Source organism: Nelumbo lutea, chromosome 8, assembly GCF_056320005.1.
Source record: "Nelumbo lutea isolate HS-2025 chromosome 8, American lotus-T2T, whole genome shotgun sequence".
NCBI classification, from domain to species: domain Eukaryota; kingdom Viridiplantae; phylum Streptophyta; class Magnoliopsida; order Proteales; family Nelumbonaceae; genus Nelumbo; species Nelumbo lutea.
The window spans coordinates 12,220,459-12,242,672 of record NC_142691.1 but is presented as its reverse complement, the minus strand read 5'-3'; the positions used below and the strand labels follow the sequence as shown (position 1 = coordinate 12,242,672).

The 22,214-nt window shown below is 38.8% G+C and overlaps 1 protein-coding gene across 1 annotated transcript in view; it reads right to left on the bottom strand.

Annotated features, from left to right (window-relative positions):
* The window catches only part of LOC148842756 (2-oxoglutarate (2OG) and Fe(II)-dependent oxygenase superfamily protein), a 59,428-nt gene that overhangs the window by 25,410 nt on the left and 11,804 nt on the right, over positions 1–22,214 (bottom strand). The window contains exons 5-10 of the mRNA XM_088957260.1: positions 19,083–19,135; positions 15,263–15,335; positions 14,610–14,671; positions 13,755–13,823; positions 12,671–12,776; positions 2,222–2,292 (exon numbers count right to left, since the gene is read on the bottom strand). Of these exons, the coding sequence (XP_088813386.1) occupies positions 2,222–2,292; positions 12,671–12,776; positions 13,755–13,823; positions 14,610–14,671; positions 15,263–15,335; positions 19,083–19,135 (434 nt within the window). The remainder of the gene's footprint in view (positions 1–2,221; positions 2,293–12,670; positions 12,777–13,754; positions 13,824–14,609; positions 14,672–15,262; positions 15,336–19,082; positions 19,136–22,214) is intronic.

Genomic DNA, 22,214 nt, shown 5'->3' with positions numbered 1-22,214 from the left:
ATGTATAGTTTGATCCCCTTTTACCACTCTAAGTAGTTTAACCCGTCAAGAGGAACAACAGCCATAGGGAATGATAGATCACTGTTCCCACTCATTCCATTCAGCATTGTGGAGATTTCGAATGTAGCTGAATCTTCACTACTCATGATTCTCAGTTCGGAAATACACAAAACCAAAGCAGTCTTACAGAGCTGCAACAGTCCACAATAAGACACTTGCTGATTTTCGGCCCCACAGAGAACCAAGCACAAACACTGCAACTACAGTACTAGGGTTTATCACCTACCCTGTGTAGGAGTCCACAAAACAATATACGAACTGCACATGCAGTGTAACCAGGTCTGAAAGACCTACAGTTTACAACTTTGATACAGCTTCTCAGCCCCCCAAAAAAAAACACAGTAGGAACAGCAATACAAGTGGTGATTCACCACACCTAATCGGCTGATATCCACTTTCCAGGGCAGCTGAACAATCACTCAAGTTCTAGGGTTCATCAACAGCCCCTTAGAGTGCAGACTAGGGCAACATACAATCGGAGGAAGGGGAACAGTCCCTACTCAGATTCTGGAACATTAACAGTCGTGCAAGAAGCCATAAACAAGAAAGAGAAAAAAAAAAGTTCAGTACCAGCAATAGGCAGTACAGTCATGAACTCGAACTCCCCTTCAGGTCAGAGCCTTCCTTCGAACATCTGGGATGGATTTCTACAATCCTCTAAGCCGAAGCAACCCAGTTACCAGCAAAAATACATGTAGCCGAACCCTTTTTCTGGGCTAGGAAGTTGAACAGTCAGCATACTCGTAGCAGAGCCCTACTTGGCAGTGGAGACTAACCGCAGCACAAGAAAAGCTTCCTCTTCCTTGTCTTCGAGCATCAGTACTATAGCTCCTTCGCAGCAAAGAAGAGACACCTAAGCTAGTTGTTTTCTAGGCCTGGACGAACCTGCTCCGATACCGTATTGAGCAGGAGACCAAGAAGAAGAAGAAAAGAAGAAGAAAGAAGGAGAAGAGGAAGAAGAATAAGAGGCAACCGAGTTAAGGCCTCAACAAAACTTAGCTTCAGTCGAGTGAAGCTTTCTATTTATACTGTTCTAGCCGTACATAACAATATGTATACAGAATTGCGAAAATACCCTTGTGGATACTAAGCCTGTGTCCAGTACATATAATACACCTGATAACAATATTCCAAATAAGAGCCCAATCCGATTCCAATATTTCAGATCAGTTTCAGATTTAATCCAACCCCACTCTATTGTGATTAAAATAAAGAAAAACTTTTAAAAATTAATTATTTTTAATTTATACATTATATAAAAATGTATGTAAATATAGAATATCATACATAATATCTATGTATATGCATTATTAAATTACATATAATCATACTTGGATTTTTATCAAATCAGGTGGGGTCAAATTTGTATACGATCCAACTACAAATAGATGCCGGTTTTAACATCAAAATCCAAGTAATCAGATTAAATGTTGGATCGGGTATCAGATTTCCGGAGTCCATTGACAGCCTTAACAGCAAGAGTTCTTCTCTCCCTTTCTAATCTCTTGCTCATTCTTTGGTGGACTGCAAGTTGTATACTTGCTTCTCCATCCCTATTCTTCATCCTTAATCACCCAAAGTCCCTCCACCCCACAAAGCCCACACCAGATCTGAAATTCATATGACATCTACTTTGTCCTACATCATCATAGCTTTATTTCAAGGGCTGAAGCTGATATACTCTTGAGGACTAGTTCATATTAAGGTAGAGAGATTTTAGGTAGGTATTGGTTGTCTTAGGACTTGACGATCGCATCCTTTTGATAACTTTTAACAAACAAGGAAAAAAAGCATTGAAGCACATGTCATTTTATGTGTCATGGCTATCATATTACAGTTCATTAAGCATGTATATCTATTGATTTAAAAACTAAACAATCGTATAACAAATATGCCAACTTGTACATGCTCATAAATAGATAATAAGCTATCCATTCATCAAGACAGTAGACTATTAGGCCCCTTTACTAGCTTATATCAAGATTGGTTATACATGCCAAAATAAGTCCTTGCTCTATATAGTTACATAAGTTAAAAGTAGGTTCAATAAGTTCAGCAAGAAAATGTTCAACTCAACAAGCTCTTCTCTAGTGAAACATATTGAAGAAATTGAAAGAATATGTTGGAAAAGCAAAAAAAAATGATAAAGAAGATTGGTCACCTGTAAGAGAGCCATGATCTGTATGCCATCCGCACCATGATGAAATTGATCCAGCGCCTTGTGCATAGTCACTGCAATACATATAATTTTCTAATTGTCAGATGGTTACCATTTTGTGCCCTGAAACCAAAGATTCCACTCTGCACACTGGAAAGAGATGTCTCTTAAACAATAAAATTACAGTCTAAGGTTGGTTAAGGCAAGATTGGAATTAAAAAACCAAGAAAAAGAAAGTTTCCAAGGATAAACACATGCGAGCTGCTGCAAAAGAAAATTCTTGGCAGACTTTTTATCTCCCCTCATGCCTGCATACCCTGCTTTCGAGAAGGGGAGTCAACTAATCATCTGTTCATTCACTGCCAGGAAACCAGGTTTATTTGGAATCATTTCTTACAACTAGCTGAGCACAGCTGGGTGGCTCCAAATCACCTACAAGACCTAATTCATCAATGTAAAGAGACTGGGCCAAATGGGCCCTAGTATCTTCTCTTGTAATATCTTTTCTTTTATTGTTGGCTAATGGGCCTCTCTTAATGGGCCTGTTATTTCTTTTTTGTTTAATCTCTTTATGTTACTGCCTAGCTGGCCGCCCACTTAAGGGCATACTTGTCATTACTCTAACTTTAATTCTTAATAAAAAAGGGTTAGAGGAGAAAGGAGAGGATTCGATTTCTTCTTCTTCTTCTTCCTTCTCTTTTCGCCATCTTCTTCTCTTGTATTGCTGCTCCTACTTCTCTTCTTCCTTTTCTTCTAATCTTCAAATTTACACCTAATATTTGAGGACTGATTTGCATCTATCAATGGCAAGGAAAAGGTCTGAGTAAGAGAGGAAAGGTGTATTGGCACATGGTTTTGCATGCTGTACTTTGGGGAGTGTGGGAAGAAAGAAATAACTGGCTGTTCAAGAACCAGGTTAAGTCAAAGAGTGATCTGTTATCTCGCATTAACCATCTCTGTCGTCTGTGGGCCTCTAGCACACATAATTTCAAAGGATTCTCTGTAAATGATCTCAACAGGAATGCTGGTAATTTCCTGTTCTCCTCCCCTCCCTCCCCACCCACCTACAGGAGTCCAATTCCCAGAAGGCAAGGCCTTTGGACTAAGTTTTTATGGAAGTGCTTCAGGCAACCCTGATGCTGCTGGCATAGGAGGAGTTCTAAGGGATGAAAATAGGAGCATCTGCTGGGTGTACTGTGGCCAATAGGCATAGAAGACTACCTTATTGATCAAAAAAAATAGCTAGCAAGGCAGAAGTGATGGCTGCACTTACAGGGATCAGAATAATTAACAGATTAGGCATTCAGAACCTCTCCGTTGAAGGCGATCAGCAAACACCATAAAATGGTTAGGAAAACAAGAAACCGGGGTGGAGACTCAGTCATTTTCTGACGGGGGCAAGGGATTTACTGACTGCTTCTAATGCAAACCTGATTTGGATTCCAAGGGAATTTAATGCTCTTGCAGATGGGCTAGCAAAATTAGGTGCCCTGTTAGAAGATGTGCACTCTGATAAGATTCCTCCTGTATAATTGTACACCTTCTTGTGTACCTTTCTCTTTTATTATGAAATCAGTAACCTTTCTCTCAAAAAAAAAATCTCCAAAGATCTACGAAGACATTAGTATGTCCTGATAGATATACCATATGTTCTAACTTGAAGTTTAATGAAATACCGCAAGTTAGGTTATTTAAAATTAACAAGTTGCTATGGTGAAAGGCAGACTATTTGGTTACAAGAATGTCAAACTAAGAGATTTCACTATGGAGAATATGGAAACCATATTTAGTTTAGCCAGATTCTGTTGCCTAACATCTTAATCATTTAAGTGCAGCAAATCATCCTAAGATTCTCAAATTTAGGTTTGAGAAGACTGTTCCTAACCCCAATAAGTGATAAAACAAAGGGAATTAAGCTAAGATGGTTTAGGCATATGCATAGAAGACTATCTACTGCACTGGTAAGAGGTGAAACATTGCAGGTTTAAAGATCTAGAAGATATAAGGGTAGGCCTTAAAGGACATGGGTGGAGCTAGTGAGAAATGATTTGAGGGCACAGAACCTAAAGAATGGAAATGGCCCTAGATAGAGTGGAATTACGAAATACAATTTATCTAGCCAGCTGTTAGGTTTCTTCCTAACACAGGGCTCTTCGAGGGAGACTTCCTCCTGATAAGAGAGAGAGAGAGAGAGAGATTTCAGTATGAATGCATGCCTCCTTCTCATCTTTCTTCCATTATTTATAATGGTGATATACATACAATCAGTTACACGAGCTCCCCCACTTGCACAATCTTGTTATATATTCTGTTATGGTGGTTGTGCTCAAGTGATGTCGTAGTGTTGTTTATAGGCCGATGCGGCCTTTTCTTGTACACTTGACTTATTAGTTCTGGTTGTCTTAACACCAACCTTATATGGTTGGGATAAGGCTTTGTTGAATTGAGTTCAAAAGATTGTTATCAATTTCACCTTTGGTTGGTACCTACTACCTAGCTAAAATACATTTCAAATTTGCAATACAAGAAAGCCAGTAGTTTGATAATGACAGTGAGCAAATATTTTAGAAAGAGAAACTGCACAACCGATTGAAATATTGAGCCATGTTATCAAAGTAATTTTAGAAATACGAGAAAGAGAAGTTGCATAACTGATTGAAACACTAAGCAAATCCACATGATCACCAAGTTCGGCAGGCCTTCATCACATGGGTTAAATTGGGATTTCGGGTTCAGAAGGGGGTTGAGGGACAATGAGTGTGAATCCCTTATCCCTTTACTCTCTCTCTCTTGTGGAAAAAGGTTTTCTTGGATCAAAATCTCTTGGATGGTAGAGTTCGGTACCCCTCCCCTGATGGTAACTTCTCCTGTGCTTCTTTGTTTAACCTCCTTATTAGTTCAGAACCCTTGGGACCCTTCCTCATTTACTACTTTCCTGTTCATTTGTAACTCGTATTTGGGACTACTTCTTTTCTCTTTTTGGTTGCAGATGGGTACTCCCTCAGGATGTGGCTAGCTTATTTAACTCCAGTTTCTTGAAGCAACAGAAGAAAAGGGGAAGATCTCTATGGAAAATCACAAGAGCATCCTTAGTGTGGACCATTTGGGAGGAGAGAAACCAAAGAATCTTCCAAGAAAAGAGTAGGTCAATGGAGGAAGTGATTGAATCCATAAGGATCAGATCTGCACATTGGGCTAAAACTTTGGAGCTGTTTAGAGATGTTTCCACAAATGACTTATTATGGAAATGGTGAAGTGGTACAAACAGATACACACAAAGAAGTAGTGATAATGGAATGGAAACCTCCAAGACAAAACAAATTGAAATTAAATTTTGATGGGAGCTCCTTTGGTAATCCGGGGATGGCGGGTATAGGGGGAGTTTTCAGGAACCATCTAGGTGCAGTTGTGGCTCTATTCTCTGGGCCAATTGGATTTGGTGACTCGGTTAAGACTGAGACAATGGCTCTATTGCAAGGACTAAAGCTGGCAACACAGATGGGTGTTAGAGAGCTTGAGGTGGAAGGAGATTCCTTATTGGTTAGTTCTTGGGCAAAACAAACTAGTTCAGCTCCTTGGAAATATAAGTTTGCTTTCAGGGAAATTGACCGCCTTGCAAAAAGTTGTAACACTAGCTTTGGATGGGAAAAAAAGAACAGCAAATGGAATGGCAGATGTTCTCGCAAAACAGGGAGTGGATAGGTCCACTCTATTTTGGGCAATGTTGCAATCTGTATTAGTAAAAGGGGGGCATGGTGTTAAAAGGTTGTTTATAAGTTGTTGTTCTTTGTTTTTTATTTCTGTTAGTGTTGCAGGGGTATTATTGTAATTCCCCTCTCTTTATGTTATGTTATGTTATGGCCGCCCTAATATAAATACCAAAAAATCTGGCGCCGCCAGCAACAGTTCTTGCTCTCAGATCTCTCTTTTCTCCTCTCCCTTTCTCTCTCCTCTCTTCTCTTCACTTCAGCTTCTGGACAAGATGGTATCAGAGCAGGTTCATTTGATCTGAAAGGAGATTGAGAAAGCCCTCCTTTGTCTTCTCCCTCATCGTGCTGCTGATTTTTTTTCTCTGAAGAACCAAGGTAGATCTTTGGACTGATCTCAGAAGCTTATTTCTTCATTTTTGTTTTTATTTTTTCCTGATTGTGTATCAGGACAGACCAAAAAAAGAGGGATAAATCCCTGATGTGAGGTGATCAGCACCTATACCTTCCTTTTTTGTAGGATCGAGTGATCCTTGTGGTGGTTGTAGGTCAGAAGTGACCTGTATGTGCTGCGACAGCAGTTTTGTGGAGTGTTTGTAGGTCGGAGATGACCTGTGTGTGCTGTGACAGAAGTACAGTGGGTAGTTTGTAGGTCAGTGATGACCTGTATTTTTTTACTGTGGTCAATCCAAAAGGTGGCTGTCTATAGTTTCCTGGTGCGGGATTTTTTTTTTCAGAAATAATACAGTGTGCAAAAGGGAAAACAGGTTGGACAGGTCGGACTGTGTTTTTTTTAGTGAAGATTCAATCACTTCTAGTGTGATCTAAACCAGCTATCATGAATAGTGAAGATTCAGCCACTTCTAGTGTTTCCTCAATGCAGAATGGACTGAGTGGGGGTATGGATTTATCCTTCCCTATGGCTGCCATACCTCTTGATGGTCTCAATTACTTAGAATGGTCGAAGGGGATCAAGTTATACATTACTTCAAGGGAAAAGATAGGATGTATAAATGGAACAATTAAAGAACCCAATTCTGGAAATGCTGAGCATGACAGATGGAACCAGGAAAATAGCATGGTAATGTCATGGCTCTTAGTGTCTATGCAACCTCAGGTGAGAAGAAATTTTATGTGGGCTGAAACAGCTTATGAGATTTGGGAACAAGCCAAGTCAAACTACTCTGAATTGCGACACTATGCAAAAATCTATCAGTTACAGGCAGAATCCTCTACTTGCAAAACATGGGGAGAGGAGTCTCTCTGTGTATTACTCTGACTTGTCTTCCATCTGGAAAGAGTTGTATCATTATCAGAGTGTAGATTGGAAGTGTGATGAAGATGCCAAAGCATATAAGTCTCTTGTTTCACAGTAGAGTCTTTGCCTTCCTCCTTGGCCTGAACCCTATGTATGAATCCGTTAGAGTACAGATCCTAGGAATCAAGGATCTCCCATCTGTCCAAGAGGTATATGCTCTAGTACAGTCAAAGGAAAGTAGAAGAAATCTTATGAATAATTCTGGGGGAGATGCAGTTGTATTGGCAGCAAAAGGAAGTGTTGTTACAAGTGGGGGAAATCTCTTTAGGAAGGGAGACTCTCAAAAAAGGGTGGATGAAAAAAGAAAAATTATGGTGTGCCCATTGCCAGAAGCCTCGACACACTCGTGACACATGTTGGGACCTTCATGGGAAGCCGAAATGGGCTCAGGAATTGAGTAAGAAACAGGGTTCAGATCTGAATAAGAAGTTAAGACAGCAAGGTTCAAGGAAATTCACTACAACAAACATGGCTACTCAAGAGAACCAGCCCCCGACTAATACTGTAGTTCAGACATACACCTCTGGTTCTAACCCTAGGGAGGCCATCATTAATTCGTTCCGTGGTCATTTAGAACTTTATGGTAGGGCAATTCGCCAGATGGACGCTCCTCCTCCATCAACTTCATATGCGTCTACATCAGGTAATTCTGCCACAGCTCTCTATGTATCATCTCATTCCTCTGACTCTCCTTGGTTAATTGATTCTAGAGCGTCAAAACATATGGCTGGTAAGTCTACTTACTTTCAGACCTATCATCTCCTCTCTGGAAAAGACAAAGTGAGACTGGCTGATGGTTCATTCTCTACCATAGCTGGTCGAGGAACCATTTCTCTTCCTTTTGGCCTTACCCTTTCTAATGTTTCACATGTTCCTCAAATCCCTATTAATTTGTTTTTTGTTAGTAGTATAATCAATTCTTTAAACTGTTCAGTAACCTTCTTCCCTTCTTATTGTGTGATTCAGGATTTGGCCTTGGGGAAGATGATTGGTAGAGGGCATATAGTGGATGGTGTCTACTTGCTGGAGAATAAGGCTAGTCTTGTAGGCACAGAGTCTAAGAGTCAATCTAGTAAGAGTCAAGCCTATTTATGGCACAGTCGTCTTGGTCATTTATCCTTTGATTCCTTAAAGATTGTGTTTCCATTGTTGTTCAAGTCAGAATCAGTGTCAAAGTTGATATGTCAAACTTGTCAATTGAATAAACATTGTAGAACTCACTTTTCTTCAAAGAATAATAAATCTGAATTTCCTTTTCATATCATTCACTCTGATGTTTGGGGCCTAGTTACTTCACCATCTAAAAGTAGCTACAAGTATTTTATTACCTTTATTGATGACTATTCTAGGTACACATGGGTATATCCCATGTGAACTAGGGATGAAGTACCAAAAATTATCCAAGATTTCCAAAGAATGATTTTCACCCAATTTCAAACTGAAATCCAAATCTTCCAATCTGATAATGTCAAAGAATATTACCATAATGATCTCACGGAGTTCTTTGCTTCACATGGATCGCTCCACCGTAGCTCCTGTGTCCGAACACCACAACAAAATGGTGTTGCTGAAAGAAAGAACCGCCATCTTCTTGAAGTAGCTCAGGGATTATTGATTCATATGAATGTCCCCAAACGTTTTTGGCTTGAAGCTATACTTTGTGTTGCCTATCTCATTAACCGCATCCCTCTCGATGGTTATAGTACAAAGCCCCACATCAGCTTCTGCTTTCCAAGGCTCCTCTTTTCCAAGGCTCCTCTTTTGTCTATTCCTCTCTGTGTTCTTGGCTGTCGTTGCTTTGTTCAAAACTTGTCACCTATTTGTGGTAAATTGGATCCTCGTGCTATTCCTTGCATCTTCTTGGGGTACCCTACAAATCAGAAGGGATACCAGTGCTTTGATCCCGTCTCTCAAAAATATCATGTTTCCATGGATGTCTCCTTTTTTTAGAGTGAACCTTTCTTTCCTATTTCTCCTCAGAGGGAGTGTAGGCATGAGGACAAACAGGTTCAAAATCCTCCTCTACCTTAGATTTAGTACCCTCTTCTACCTAATCCTCCTCCCTTCCGTGTTTTCTGTCATCGTCACAAAGGCCAACCAAGTTCATGAGCTATGGAGCATCTAGAAGTCGTACCACCAATGCCATCAAATTCTCCGGGGACGGATCCTATCCAGCCAGGTACCTTAGTTCCCATTGATATACCTAACCCTATTGCTATTGATACCTCTAGTGCTAATGATCTTGACCTTCCTAGTGCTCACCGGAAGGGTGTTAGGTCTTGCACCACTAAGCACCCAATTTCCCATTTTGTTTCCTATGAAAACATTCCACCTTCCTTTCGGGCATTCCTCTCTTCCATTGACAGTGTTCCTATTCCTACTCCTAAGAATGTGGCAAAAGCTCTCTCAGTGCCTGAATGGACAGATGCAATGAAGGAAGAAATTAATGCATTACATAAAAATGGTACATGGGAATTGGTGAATCTTCCTGAGGGAAAAGAACCAGATGGATGTAAATGGGTATTTACAGTGAAACATAGGATTGACGGCACAATGGAAAGGTATAAAGCTCATCTAGTGGCAAAAGGGTTCACTCAAGTATATGGGGTGGATTATGCAAAAACTTTTGCACCAATTGCTAAGATCAACTCCATTAGGGTTCTCTTCTCTTTAGCTGCTAACTTCAATTGGGACCTTCACCAATTGGATATCAAGAATGCATTTCTAAATGGTGATCTTGAAGAAGTGTACATGGTACAACACCCTGGTTTTCGAGCTCAAGGTAATGAACAAAAGGTATGTAGGTTAAAAAAGTCATTATATCTAGGGGTGTCCACGGTTCGGTTAACCGAACCATGGACACATTTTGCAAACCGAACCGGTCCTACCGGTTTTTCAATTTCTCCAAACCGAAACCGAACTGGTACCACCAGTTAACCGGTCTGTTGGTTTCGGTTTTTCGGTTTTTTATATTCATAATATATATTATATAAATATATGTATAATATTATATTATATATAATATATTATAAATATAATATGTATAATATATTTATAAATAGATTATTAAAAATATTATATATTTATATATAATGCATATATATTTATATAAAATATATAGAAAAGATGTGACATATATTTAAAATATATATAAAATATACGTATAAACATATACCGGTCGGTTCGGTTAGCCGTCGATTTTTTTCTAGGGTAACCAAAAACTGAACCGATCCTTCAGTTTTTAAAAAATACCAAACCAAACCAAAACTGAACTGATTGGTTCGGTTAACAACATTTTCCGATTTGGTTTTCTCGATTCGGTTCGGTTTTTCAATTTTTCATGGACATCCCTAATTATATGGCCTGAAACAGTCACCAAGATCTTGGTTAAGCAGGTTCCATGTAGTTGTACAACAAAAAAGATACAAGCAACGTTAATCTGATCATACATTGTTTGTGAAAAGAGGGGAAAGGAAAATTGCAGCCCTAATAGTGTATGTTGATGATATAGTTATCACTGGTGATTGGAAAGATGAGATTCAAAGATTGAAGGGATTTCTTGCTACTCAATTTGAGGTGAAAGATTTAGGTCCTTTGAGATACTTCCTTGGAATTAAAGTTGACCGCTCACAAAAGGGTATCTTCATTTCTCAGAAAAAGTATGTCCTAGATCTATTATAGGATATAGGAAAATTGGGAGTGAAACACGTTGATTCTCCTATTGATCCTAATCACAAATTAAGTGATTGTCTAGGTGAATTCATCAAAGATGTGAAGCAATTTCAAATGCTTGTAGGAAGACTGTTATATCTCTCCATGACTTGGCCAAACATTGCTTATGCAGTGGGTGTTCTTAGTCAATTCACGCATGCCCCTAAGAGCACCCACCTTGAAGTAGCTGAAAGAATTCTCAAATATCTTAAGAAATTCCCAGGTGCAGGTTTATTGTTCCAAAAGCACGGACATTTGAAGATTGAAGTGTATGATGCAGATTGGGCAGGATAATTGGATGATAGGAAGTCTACCAACAGCTACTGTACCTTTGTGGGAAGAAACCTAGTCACTTGGAGAAGCAAAAAAGCAGAATGTGGTGGCCAAATCTAGTGCTGAAGCTGAATATAGAGCAATGTCTCATGGAGTGGCTGAAATAATGTAGCTAAAAAAATCTATTGAGTGAGCTAGGATTTACAGTTGATGGACATATGACTTTATATTGTGATGACAAGTCAGCCATAAACATTGCTGCTAACCCAGTTCTGCATGATAAAACCAAGCACATTGAGGTAAACAAGCATTTTATTAAAGAAAATGTTGTCAAAGGGGAAGTGTGCATCTCCTATGTCAGGTCCGAAGATCAACTTGTGGACATCTTCACAAAAGGGTTACATCATTTACAGCATAATGATCTATGTGATAAGTTGGGCATGATTGACATCTATGTCCCAACTTGAGGGGAAGTGTTAAAAGGCTGTTTATAAGTTGTTTTTCTTTGTTTTTATTTCTAGTAGTGTCGCAGGGTACTATTGTAATTCCCCTCTCTTTCTGTTATGTTATGGTCACCCTAATAAATACCAAAAAAGCTGGTGCCGCCAGCAACAGTTCTTGCTCTCTCTCTCTCTCTCTCTCTCTCTCTCTCTCTCTCTCTCTCTCTCTCTCTCTCTCTCTTCACTTCAGCATCTGGACAAGACATGGTAATCAGGACGGGCATTCTGGTTTCTGATGTATTTGGGCTACTGTGTAACAAGGATCTGTAATTTTTTTCAAGCATTAATAAATTACTCTTTGTGCTGATAAAAAAAAAACGCATGATCACCAAAACATGACAATGAACTGGAATTTTAGAAACATTGCCTTCATATAGCCACTCATAACATTTGACCCATGTTATCACTTATCACTTATCAAAGTGTCAACTGACTAGCGAGTTGAGGGCCAGACTGACTGCATCACGCTGTAGTTAGTAGATATTAATGATGTGGTCACCTGTGATGACTAAGCATCGACTAGGTTGACAAATCAACCTAGTCAACCTAATTATTCAAAATAATATAGAATATGTTTACATTTTGTTATATTCATCTGTTGTTTTAAATATTTCTGATGGAACATGATTGGATGATGGTATATAAAATAGTCAAAGCTGCAATATTTCTTTGAAATATAAAGGCTGTAGATCTAGCCTATCCAGACTAACCTCTTTTCTGTTTAAAAAATAAAGACTGTAAACTAAACGTTTGTATCATTCTTTTCTTGCATAGTTGTAGTCTATATTAGCTTATTTATGAGATTGCATTAATATCATAAATTTGGAATCGTCTTTTTTATCGACTAGTCAGCACCTAGGCACCAATTAGTCATCACATCGACTAGAGAGGACAAAACAACTAGCCATTGCTTCACTGCATTACACAGAAGACAACCACATACCTCTGCTCTGCTGGAAAATAATAAAGCAGACGGCCTTTGTGACAGCGAGAACGCATAAGTATCTTCTCAAGGCCTTCATCATCATCCCTTGTCATCCCTTTAGACGCTGTTTATGAAAAATATAGTCAGGAAGAGTCCAAATTGCAGATTGAACAAAGGAAAATACATTCGAGCTGCAATATTATTAATGCAGCTAAAACACAAAAGTAACTTCAGGTAAACTGATAAATATAGGATGACATTCAAAAAACATATTGAAGCTTGCTTATTTATTGCAAGCTGGAATGCTATACTATATAGTCAATGGTTATTCTGGGCCAATCAGTAACCGCCTTGTCATTTAAGCACCTTGTGAGGATGAAAACAATTGAAACAATGCATGGTGTATTGTGATTGGATTGCCAGTTCCACAAATCCAAAGGAGTTATCATGTATGAGCCATGGTTGGGCACTCAGGCCCAGTTGGGGGCAGAGACTCTACTTCAGGATCTTGCTGGTGCACTCTCTGGCCTTTTAGCATGCTTGGGTTAAGGGGGGCTTCACATAGAGGTTGGTTGCATCAGAGGCAGTCCGGTTCACCCTTGTAGCCAATGACATCTTATCAAAACAACGTATCAGTGGATAATCTCACCAGGGAAGGAGTAACAAGAACAACTTTATATCGAAGCCAATATCTAGGGATGGTTCATTTTGTTTTCAGTTTCTTCTATTCCAGAATCATTTGCAGGTGCCTTGATGGTTTTATCCTCATCCATGGACAATGGGCTAGAGGTTCTTTGTATGTTTTACGTTTTTTATAAGTGTTTAAACATTTTATGTTTCAAATACCACAATTCTGTTATCACAGTTACTGGTGCTGTATTTTTATTTATTCCCTCTATTTGATCACTAGTTAAATCTATTATTTAGCAAAAAAAAAAAGTAAGCATTGAATACATGAAAATAGGGAAGAGTTGCTTTGCAATTCCACTGCAATTGGCTCCAAGCCCAAAGAATTTCACTATAACTTAATATTAATTCAACCCATTACAAGATGTTCCTTTTATGGCAACAAAAAATTGCAAATGTTGTAACAAGGTAATACCGTATCTATCACAATGATAAGCCAGCATCAATCCCACATCAAAGATCAGCTTTCCAAGAGATTTGAAGGCTACAACATCAGCAATAACTTCCTTGTTAGACAGCTTTGAATTACAATGTACTACAAGAGACATCAAGTAATACTATTTCAGAACATGAAATTTCTGATATACAGTTTCTGAAAAACTATGTGCAACAAAAATATCTCCCAAAACCGAACTGGTTAACCACCTCCAGAAAACACGACTGTCCAAAGAACAACATGAAAGGAAAGTTGCATTTTATTTTATTTTTCCAAAAATATATTAGAAATATGGAAATAAATAAAATAACAAACACTTGGGAGGAGAAAGAAAAAATGCAGGATCCATTTGCATTGACAGAATTAAGCACCCATTCCACTTCACTGCATTAAGATCTGTCACTCTGAATTATTTGATCCAAAACTCTGTATACAGATAAGATTCAAACTAACATATTATGTTCATATGATTCATATGGCACCTAAAGCTATGTTACCCAGATACAACATAGGCATACTACAGATACAGTGCAAAATGCAGATACAGAACTTACACAACAAAAGTTTCTAAAATAATACAACACCCACTATGAAGTATCTAGGTAACAGAGCTTAGGAAATCTATTAACAATGATACCATAACAATGCTTATATTAGTACCTGGTGTGCATATCTGACATTAATAGTAAAAAAAAAAAAAAGAATCAGTCTCACCATGAACTTAGCACTTGAACGGCTAAACAAAATGAACATTACAGTAGGTACATCCCCTAAACAAGATTTCCCATATGCTGAAAACATGTATTGAATCCTGATAATTAGAAGATCAAATACCTGATTCAAGTTCTGGCAGAGTTTTACGAGGCCATATGTTTGGCTGGCAGTACGATGGATACCTACACAACAGAAAAGAGAAAACTACACCTAAGCACAAGAAAGGGGGGGGGGGGGGGGAATTGCTACCATTAACTTTTTCACTTCACTAATTAACTGCACAGCTGCACTCATAGTTTAGAAGGTGACTATCAAAAATATCAAATGACAGAACAAAATTGACTCCTTTTTTCCCAGAAGGGGAGGTGGGTGCAAAAGCAGCTTTTAGCTGATGTAGATATTTGACTAACAAAGGAAATAGGAGTTCCACATTATATCAAGTTTCAGAAGGTTCATTGAGGAATACCAGGTGAAAAGGGAAACCTAACTAAGATTGTTTATTTAAAAGAGGATTTACAAGAAAAAACAAACCCAAAACCAGGCCACTGTTGTTGGATAACCAATTAACCAAACCTGAGAGAATGTTAAATAAATGTTTAAACCATGAACATGAAATTTTGTCTCAGAGCTACTGTTGACTTTTTATTTACATAAGATAGAAAGGCTTATGTATATTTATAATAAGTTTTTGCAGGAAATCAATAATAACATGGGTGTAATTGTTGGCAACATCATAATGAACAAAGTCATGCACTTGCTCTATCCACTATTACCGTTGGATCAAGGAGGTGTCAGCTGTTGGTATATCTAATATTGGATTTGCATAGAAGGAGCCTTTCAATATATCTGCATAAAAGCAAGAAGAAATCAAACAGGTACCACTTGAGAAGAAAGAAACATAATATATGACAATCATATAATGGATTGAACATTATCATTAAAATTACAATTAAAAGAAAAAGATGAAGAAAATTTGAAATTCCCTTTTTAAGAAACTTAAAACCTAGAATTAGTCCCCAACTTTTCCTCTACTACCATCTGAGATAGAAAGAAAAAAGAATGGTTTTCTATTTCATCCTACTTCATCTTGTTCCAAAATATTCTTCCTAAAATTTATGTATCACTTCCTATTTCCTGCCACTTTCCTCAACCAAATAAATTCCTCAACAAGTCCAGTATCAACCAACATCCAGAATCCAATCATCTCTACCAACCATGCTAACTTCTTTCACTGATCTATTTGGACATTATAGGATTCACATATAGTAAACAGATTGGGAAAGCTATGCAGCTTTAAAGCACAATTCCCAAGGACAAACTTGGAAAGCTGCAAAACTTAATAGGTATTTTTCTGAGATTCACACCCTATAACTCATGCATCAGATCTTACCCTATAACCAATTTGCCCCTATTTAAAAATGATATTCTTAAATACTTGAAAGAGAACCATTTGTCTGCAACAATATCTACATTATCTACCCAACCCTGGACAGACCACACAGTTCAAGCCTGAATTTCAACTGCATTGAACCAGGCATCAGATACAGCCCAATCAAGGCCCATGTACAGCCCAACCACCACAAGTAGATGGTCAGAAACCGAACCCTAACCCTAAGATGTTATTCTGACCAAGCCTTTTATTGCCACAACATTGGATAAGCATTACAGGGGGTGGACATTGGAAGGATTGACTTGCAGAATAACCATCATCCCCCAAAATTAATTCCTATATAGAGTCCCTTTCACCAACCTCAAATTTGATCACACCTGGACTACTTTTGGGATCCCAAATGCTAATGATCTCAGACTACAATCTCAACCCTTATCCTCTCAGTCATGTTCCTTTATCATTATTTGTATGTATACCACCTAACTATGGATAAATGCAAGGTATACGAAGTAGCTCCTCATGTTTTGGAAAACTGTGACTTTGATTTTATCAAGCAGTGCAAGGATAAATATGTATACCACCTAACTATGGATAAATGCAAGGTAATATGAAGTAGCTCCTCTGGGATCCTGGGGGTCCTTGTGAAACTTGATCTTGACAAGGCATACGACAAAGTGGATTGGGACTGCATTCTTGATTGCTTAAGGCTAAGAGATTTTGGGAGAAACTAGATCAGGTGGATTAAAGGTTGTATTGGCTCCCCATGGTTTTCAGTATTGATAAATGGTGAAGCGAAAGGTTATTTCAAGGCAAGCAGGGGTCTAAGACAAGGTTGCCCTCTTTCCCCTTTACTTTTCACTTTGGTGATGGATATATTTAATTATCTCTTTGACAAGTCAATTCTTTTCAACTTGGTGAAAGGTTTTGAAGTGGGTAGGGATAAACCTCACATCTCTCACTTACACTTCGCCAACAACATAATCCTATTCTTAGATGCCTCTAAAACCAACATCACAAACATTAAAATGGTAATTGAATGTTTCGAGATTCTCACTGGTATGAGAGTTAATTTCTACAAAAGCAGTATTGTGGCTATCAACTCAGTGGAAGTGAATCTTCTAGAAATTTTCAAATCTTTATTGGGGTGCAAAGTGGAGAATCTCCCCATTACCTACCTTGGATGCCACTTGGAGGGAATCCAAAATCCCTCAACTTTTGGAGTCTTGTGTTGGAGAAATGTGAGAAGAAACTATCGACTTGGAAAAAGTGTTGTCTCTCCAAAGGGGGTAGGCTTACTCTCTTAAAGGCCTCCTTATCAAATCTGCCGGTCTACTTTCTCTCCGTCTTCCAGATTCCGACCAAAGTCAAAAATCAAATTGAGAAGCTTCAAAGGAATTTTCTTTGGGAAGGTGGTGGAGATAAGAGAAAACATTTAGTCAGCTGGAAACAAGTAAGCAGACCAAAAGAGGAAGGCAGTTTGGGTACTGGACAGCTTAAAGAGAATAATTCCTATCTTCTAGGCAAATGGTCTGGAGATTTCCGAAAGAACCTAATGCTCTTTGGACTGCTGTCATCTCAAGTAAATATGGACAAAATACAAGCGGGAGGGATTACAATCTCCATTTGAACAGGATAAAGGCCATCAATCCTTGGAAAGGTATATGTTCCATTCATACTGCTTTCTTTCCTTTTATAAGATATAAAGTGGGAAATGGTTCTAAAATTAAATTCTGGAAAGATCTTTGGTGGGGGGATTCTACCCCGGATGCCTCTTTCCCTAGGCTGTTTAACCTCACCCTTGTCCAAGAAGCCTCTATTTCTGATTGCCTCCCAAACCAGTCCGCCGAGAATTCTTTAAACCTTCACCTCAGAAGACCCCTAAGGGACTCGGAAATCTCTGATTTAATAGCTTTAATCCAAACCCTCAAAGATGCCTATATATCCCCCTCTCATTCTGACACCCGAATATGGACCCTTCACCCAAATGGCGAATTCTCTTCTAAGTCTATGCTCAGGGCTTTGACTGCTGAAGATCAGCATCCCTCTTTTCCTTACAAGAAAATTTGGTGCAGCCACATCCCCTCAAAAATTTGCTTCTTTGTATGGGAAGCCTGTCTCCAGAAAGTTAATACTAGTGATCTCCTTCAGAAAAAACTTTTGGGAAGATGCTCCATTTCTCCTCATGTTTGTATTTTATGTCTCAGCAAGGGTGAATCTGCAGATCACATCCTTCTTCATTGCAGCTTCACTCAAAGGATATGGTCCCATTTCTTGAATATGGCGGGGTACAGCTGGGCTTTTCCAAAACACATTATGGACAACTTGAATCAATGGCAAGGAATAGGGCTTAGCAAAAGGGGTAAAGTCTTTTGGCAATCAGTGCCTCATGCAGTAATGTGGGGCGTTTGGGATGAAAGAAACACCTGTATTTTTGACAATAAAAGCAGAACCTTGGAGGAGTTAATCTCAGATATTACCTATCTTTGCATCCTTTGGTCAGTGAATTCAGATCTATTTAAAGGACTTTCAGTCAATGATATTATCAGAAATATTCACCCCTTTCTGTTTCTGCCTCATCCTCAGCAAACTCCCTTGAGGCATACCGTTTCCATCAGTGAAGGTGTGATAACCCTTAATTTTGATGGTTGTGCCTTAGGCAATCCGGGCTTTGCAGGTATTGGTGGTATAGTAAAGGACGAAAGGGGCAATATCTGCTGGACTTTTAGTGGCCCAATCGGTTGGGCCGACTCCACAAAGGCTGAAGTGATGGCTGCTCTCACCGGAACCAGGATAATTAAGAATTTGGGAATTCAGAATTTGATCATTGCAGGTGATTCAGCAAATACAATAAAATGGTTAAGAGACAAAAAAGGGGGCCCTTGGAGACTTTATCACTATCTGACTGAAGCTTGGGATTCTTTGGATGGATTGAATGTTAACTTAGTTTGGATTCCTAGGAAATACAATCATACTGCAGATGGCCAAGCTAAATTTGGTGTATTTGGAGCATCTGTATAACGACAAGCTTCCGCCTTTGTAACTTGCAGGGGGTCCCCCCCCCCCTGTTTTGTATATCTCCTCTTGTCCCCCCCCCCCCTTTTATTCTCAATAAATCTTGGTTAAATTTTCTCAAAAAAAACAAATTATCAAGCAGTGCATCTACTTCTTGGAAGTTTTTTGATTTTTAAGCATATAAAACTTACCAAGTTTACCAGATTCAAGCTTCTCTTTTCCGTGACTCCATCCAAAATTGTATCTAGAAAATGAAAAATTAATAAAAAATAAGAGAAAGTTAGGATGCTATTGTAATGTAGGTATCTTAGTGTCCAGTTCATCATCAGCTAAAAATTATAAAAGAAAATTAGCATAAAATTATCCAATGATCACCACATACATCACTATCATTTGTTAAATTTGCACCAAAATAAGCCTCCTGATGTGAAAAATAAAAAAAGAGCAAAATCTTTATTGAGAAGAGATTCTAAAGAGTCTATCATTTGTATGTTTGTTTAAATTAATTGATCACACATGAAGAAATGATCTTCAGTGAACTCTATGATTTCAGAAAATGGGCTGGACTATAGGGTTCAGTTTTATTGGCCATCAAATGGTTGAGGCCTTGATTTGGGATAAACATTAAAGTATATTTCATTGAAAACCATTCGGTTGGTTAACGATCATGTGAAGCTTGGTATTTTGGCATTGTGTTGTTCCATTCAGTACTTGCTAAATATTGGGCCTGTGCTGGTTCTTGTTCAAGGAAAACTTCAGCCCCATAATTCCCTTTCTTCTTTGATTTGACCTTTAGATTCTTAAACTTGAAAACCTAATTTCAGTAAGTAGTTTTTTTGTTCAAATTTCAATTTTTATTATAGTTTTTTATTCAAACAGTCCATATCCAGCCCTATGAAAACATAGTCAACCAGACAAAGTTTCTGTAATGATTCATGGAGAGTGGGAGAGAAAGAGAGAGAGAAAGAGAAGAAAAAAAGGGAGATAAGATTGAGAGGAAAAAAGTTCTACTGGCAGCCGCCAGTTTTCTATTTATATTAACTTAATAAAAAGAATGAAAATTACAAGTATGCCCCTGGCGGCACACCCTAGAACCAAACTAATAAGAAAAGAAGACAAGTAACTAACTGACAGTATCTTAAGAAGTCAGCCTACTAACAGCAACTATCAAGTAACAATTAAATAAGCCTTACAACACTCCCCCTCAAGTTGGGCTGAATACATCTATCATGCCCAACTTGTCACATAACTCATTGTGCCACGAGTATGGAAGCCCCTTTGTGAGGACATCAGCAAGTTGTTCCTTGGAGTTGACATAAGGGATGCAAATCTCCTATTTTTCTAATTTTTCCCTTATGAAGTGTTTGTCCACCTCAATGTGTTTGGTCCTCTCATGTAGGACAGGGTTGCTGGCGATGTTTATTGTAGCCTTGTTGTCACAGTAAAGGGACCTAGGACTATGAACAACAACTCCAAGCTCCGCTAGAAGATTCTTTAGCCAAAGGACTTCAGCCACCCCATGTGCCATAGCTCTACATTCAGCTTCAGCGCTTGACCTTGCTACCACACTTTGTTTCTTGCTTTTCCAGGTCACTAGATTTCCTCCCAAAAATGTGCAATACCCACTTGTGGACTTTCTATCATCCATAGCTCCTACCCAATCAGCATCTGTAAAGACTTCCACCATGTGTGGTTTCTTAGGAGAGTGCATGAACTGGCTTAGGACCCCAACGGAATAGGCAATGTCTGGATGGGTCATGGACAAATAAATCAGCTTTCCCACTAACCTTTGGAACTGTTTCACATCTTTCAGAGGTTCACCAACACAGTCACCTAACTTATGGTCAACATCCATGGGAGTATCTGCTGACCTTGCACCTAATTTGCCTGTATCCTGTAATAGATCAAGGGTGCATTTCCTTTGAGAGATACAGATACCCTTTTCTGAGTGAGCAACTTCAATCCCAAGGAAATACTTCAGGGGACCTAGATCTTTCACTTCAAATTTAGATGCAAGGAATTGTTTCAAGTTCTATATCTCTGAGCTCCAACTTCCTGTAATGATGATATCATCCACATACACTATCAATACAGCAACCTGTTCCTAACATCTCTTCACAAAAAGTGTATGATCAGACTGACATTGTTTGAAGCCCATCTGTTGAACTGCCATGTGAAATTTACTGAACTAGGCTCTGGGAGACTGTTTTAAGCCATAAAGTGACTTTCGCAGCTTGCACACCTTATTTTCACTTCCCTTGGCACAGAACCCAGGGATTGAACCATGTATACTTCCTCTTCTAAGTCAACATTCAAAAAAGCATTCTTTATGCCCAGTTGATGCAATTCCCAGCCAAGATTAGCAGCTAAGAACAGGATAACCCTAATGAGTTCATCTTAGCTACTGGAGCAAAAGTCTCATCATAGTCAACCCCATATACTTGTGTGTACCCTTTGGCTACTAATCTTGCTTTGTACCTTTCAACTGTTCTGTCTGCCTTATGCTTGACCGTGAAAACCCATTTACACCTCACGGGATCATTCCCCTTTGGAAGATCCACCAACTCCCAAGTTTGATTTTAGTGAAGAGCATTAATCTCCTCCTTCATGGCATTTGTCCATTCAGGGCATTTTAAGGCTTCTACAACATTTCTGGGAACAGGGATGCAATCAACTACCGATAGGAAGGCTCAGTATGAGGGGGAAATGTAATCATAGGAGACAAAATGGATAATGGGGTGTTTGGTAGTGCATGACCTAACTCCCTTTCGTTGGGCAATAGGAATGTCAAGGTCATCCACAGTAGGAGTAGGGTTAGGGAGTGGACTTACCTCCTGGGAGTCTAATGGTGTCGATTGCTCAGTGTTTGGCTGCTCCATATCTCTATCACATCGATGATCTCTACGACGTGTACGTTGGAAGACACGGAAGAGAGCAAGGTCCGGAATAGAAAGAAGAGATACATGGACCTGCTTCTCCTCTTCCACACTACTACTCTCCCCCTAAGGAAAAGCAGGGAAAAATGGCTCAAACTCAAAAAAGGACACATCCATAGACACAAAGAACTTACGACTAACAGGATCAAAGCACCGAGTAGAAGATCAAGACTGTAATTAGTCTTGATACCTAAAAGGTGTTAGGTTTGTAAAACAGAAGAGAAGATGAGAGAAAAATGAGAGAATAGAAGAGAAGCAAGAGAACACAAGTTGCTGAAAGGAGGGACAGATTCTAACTTATCTGCCGCTGCCACTCTCTTAATATTTATAGGTTTATGTTTAGTACATGATGAACGGACACATCTGCCCTTGATAGTTACATAATAA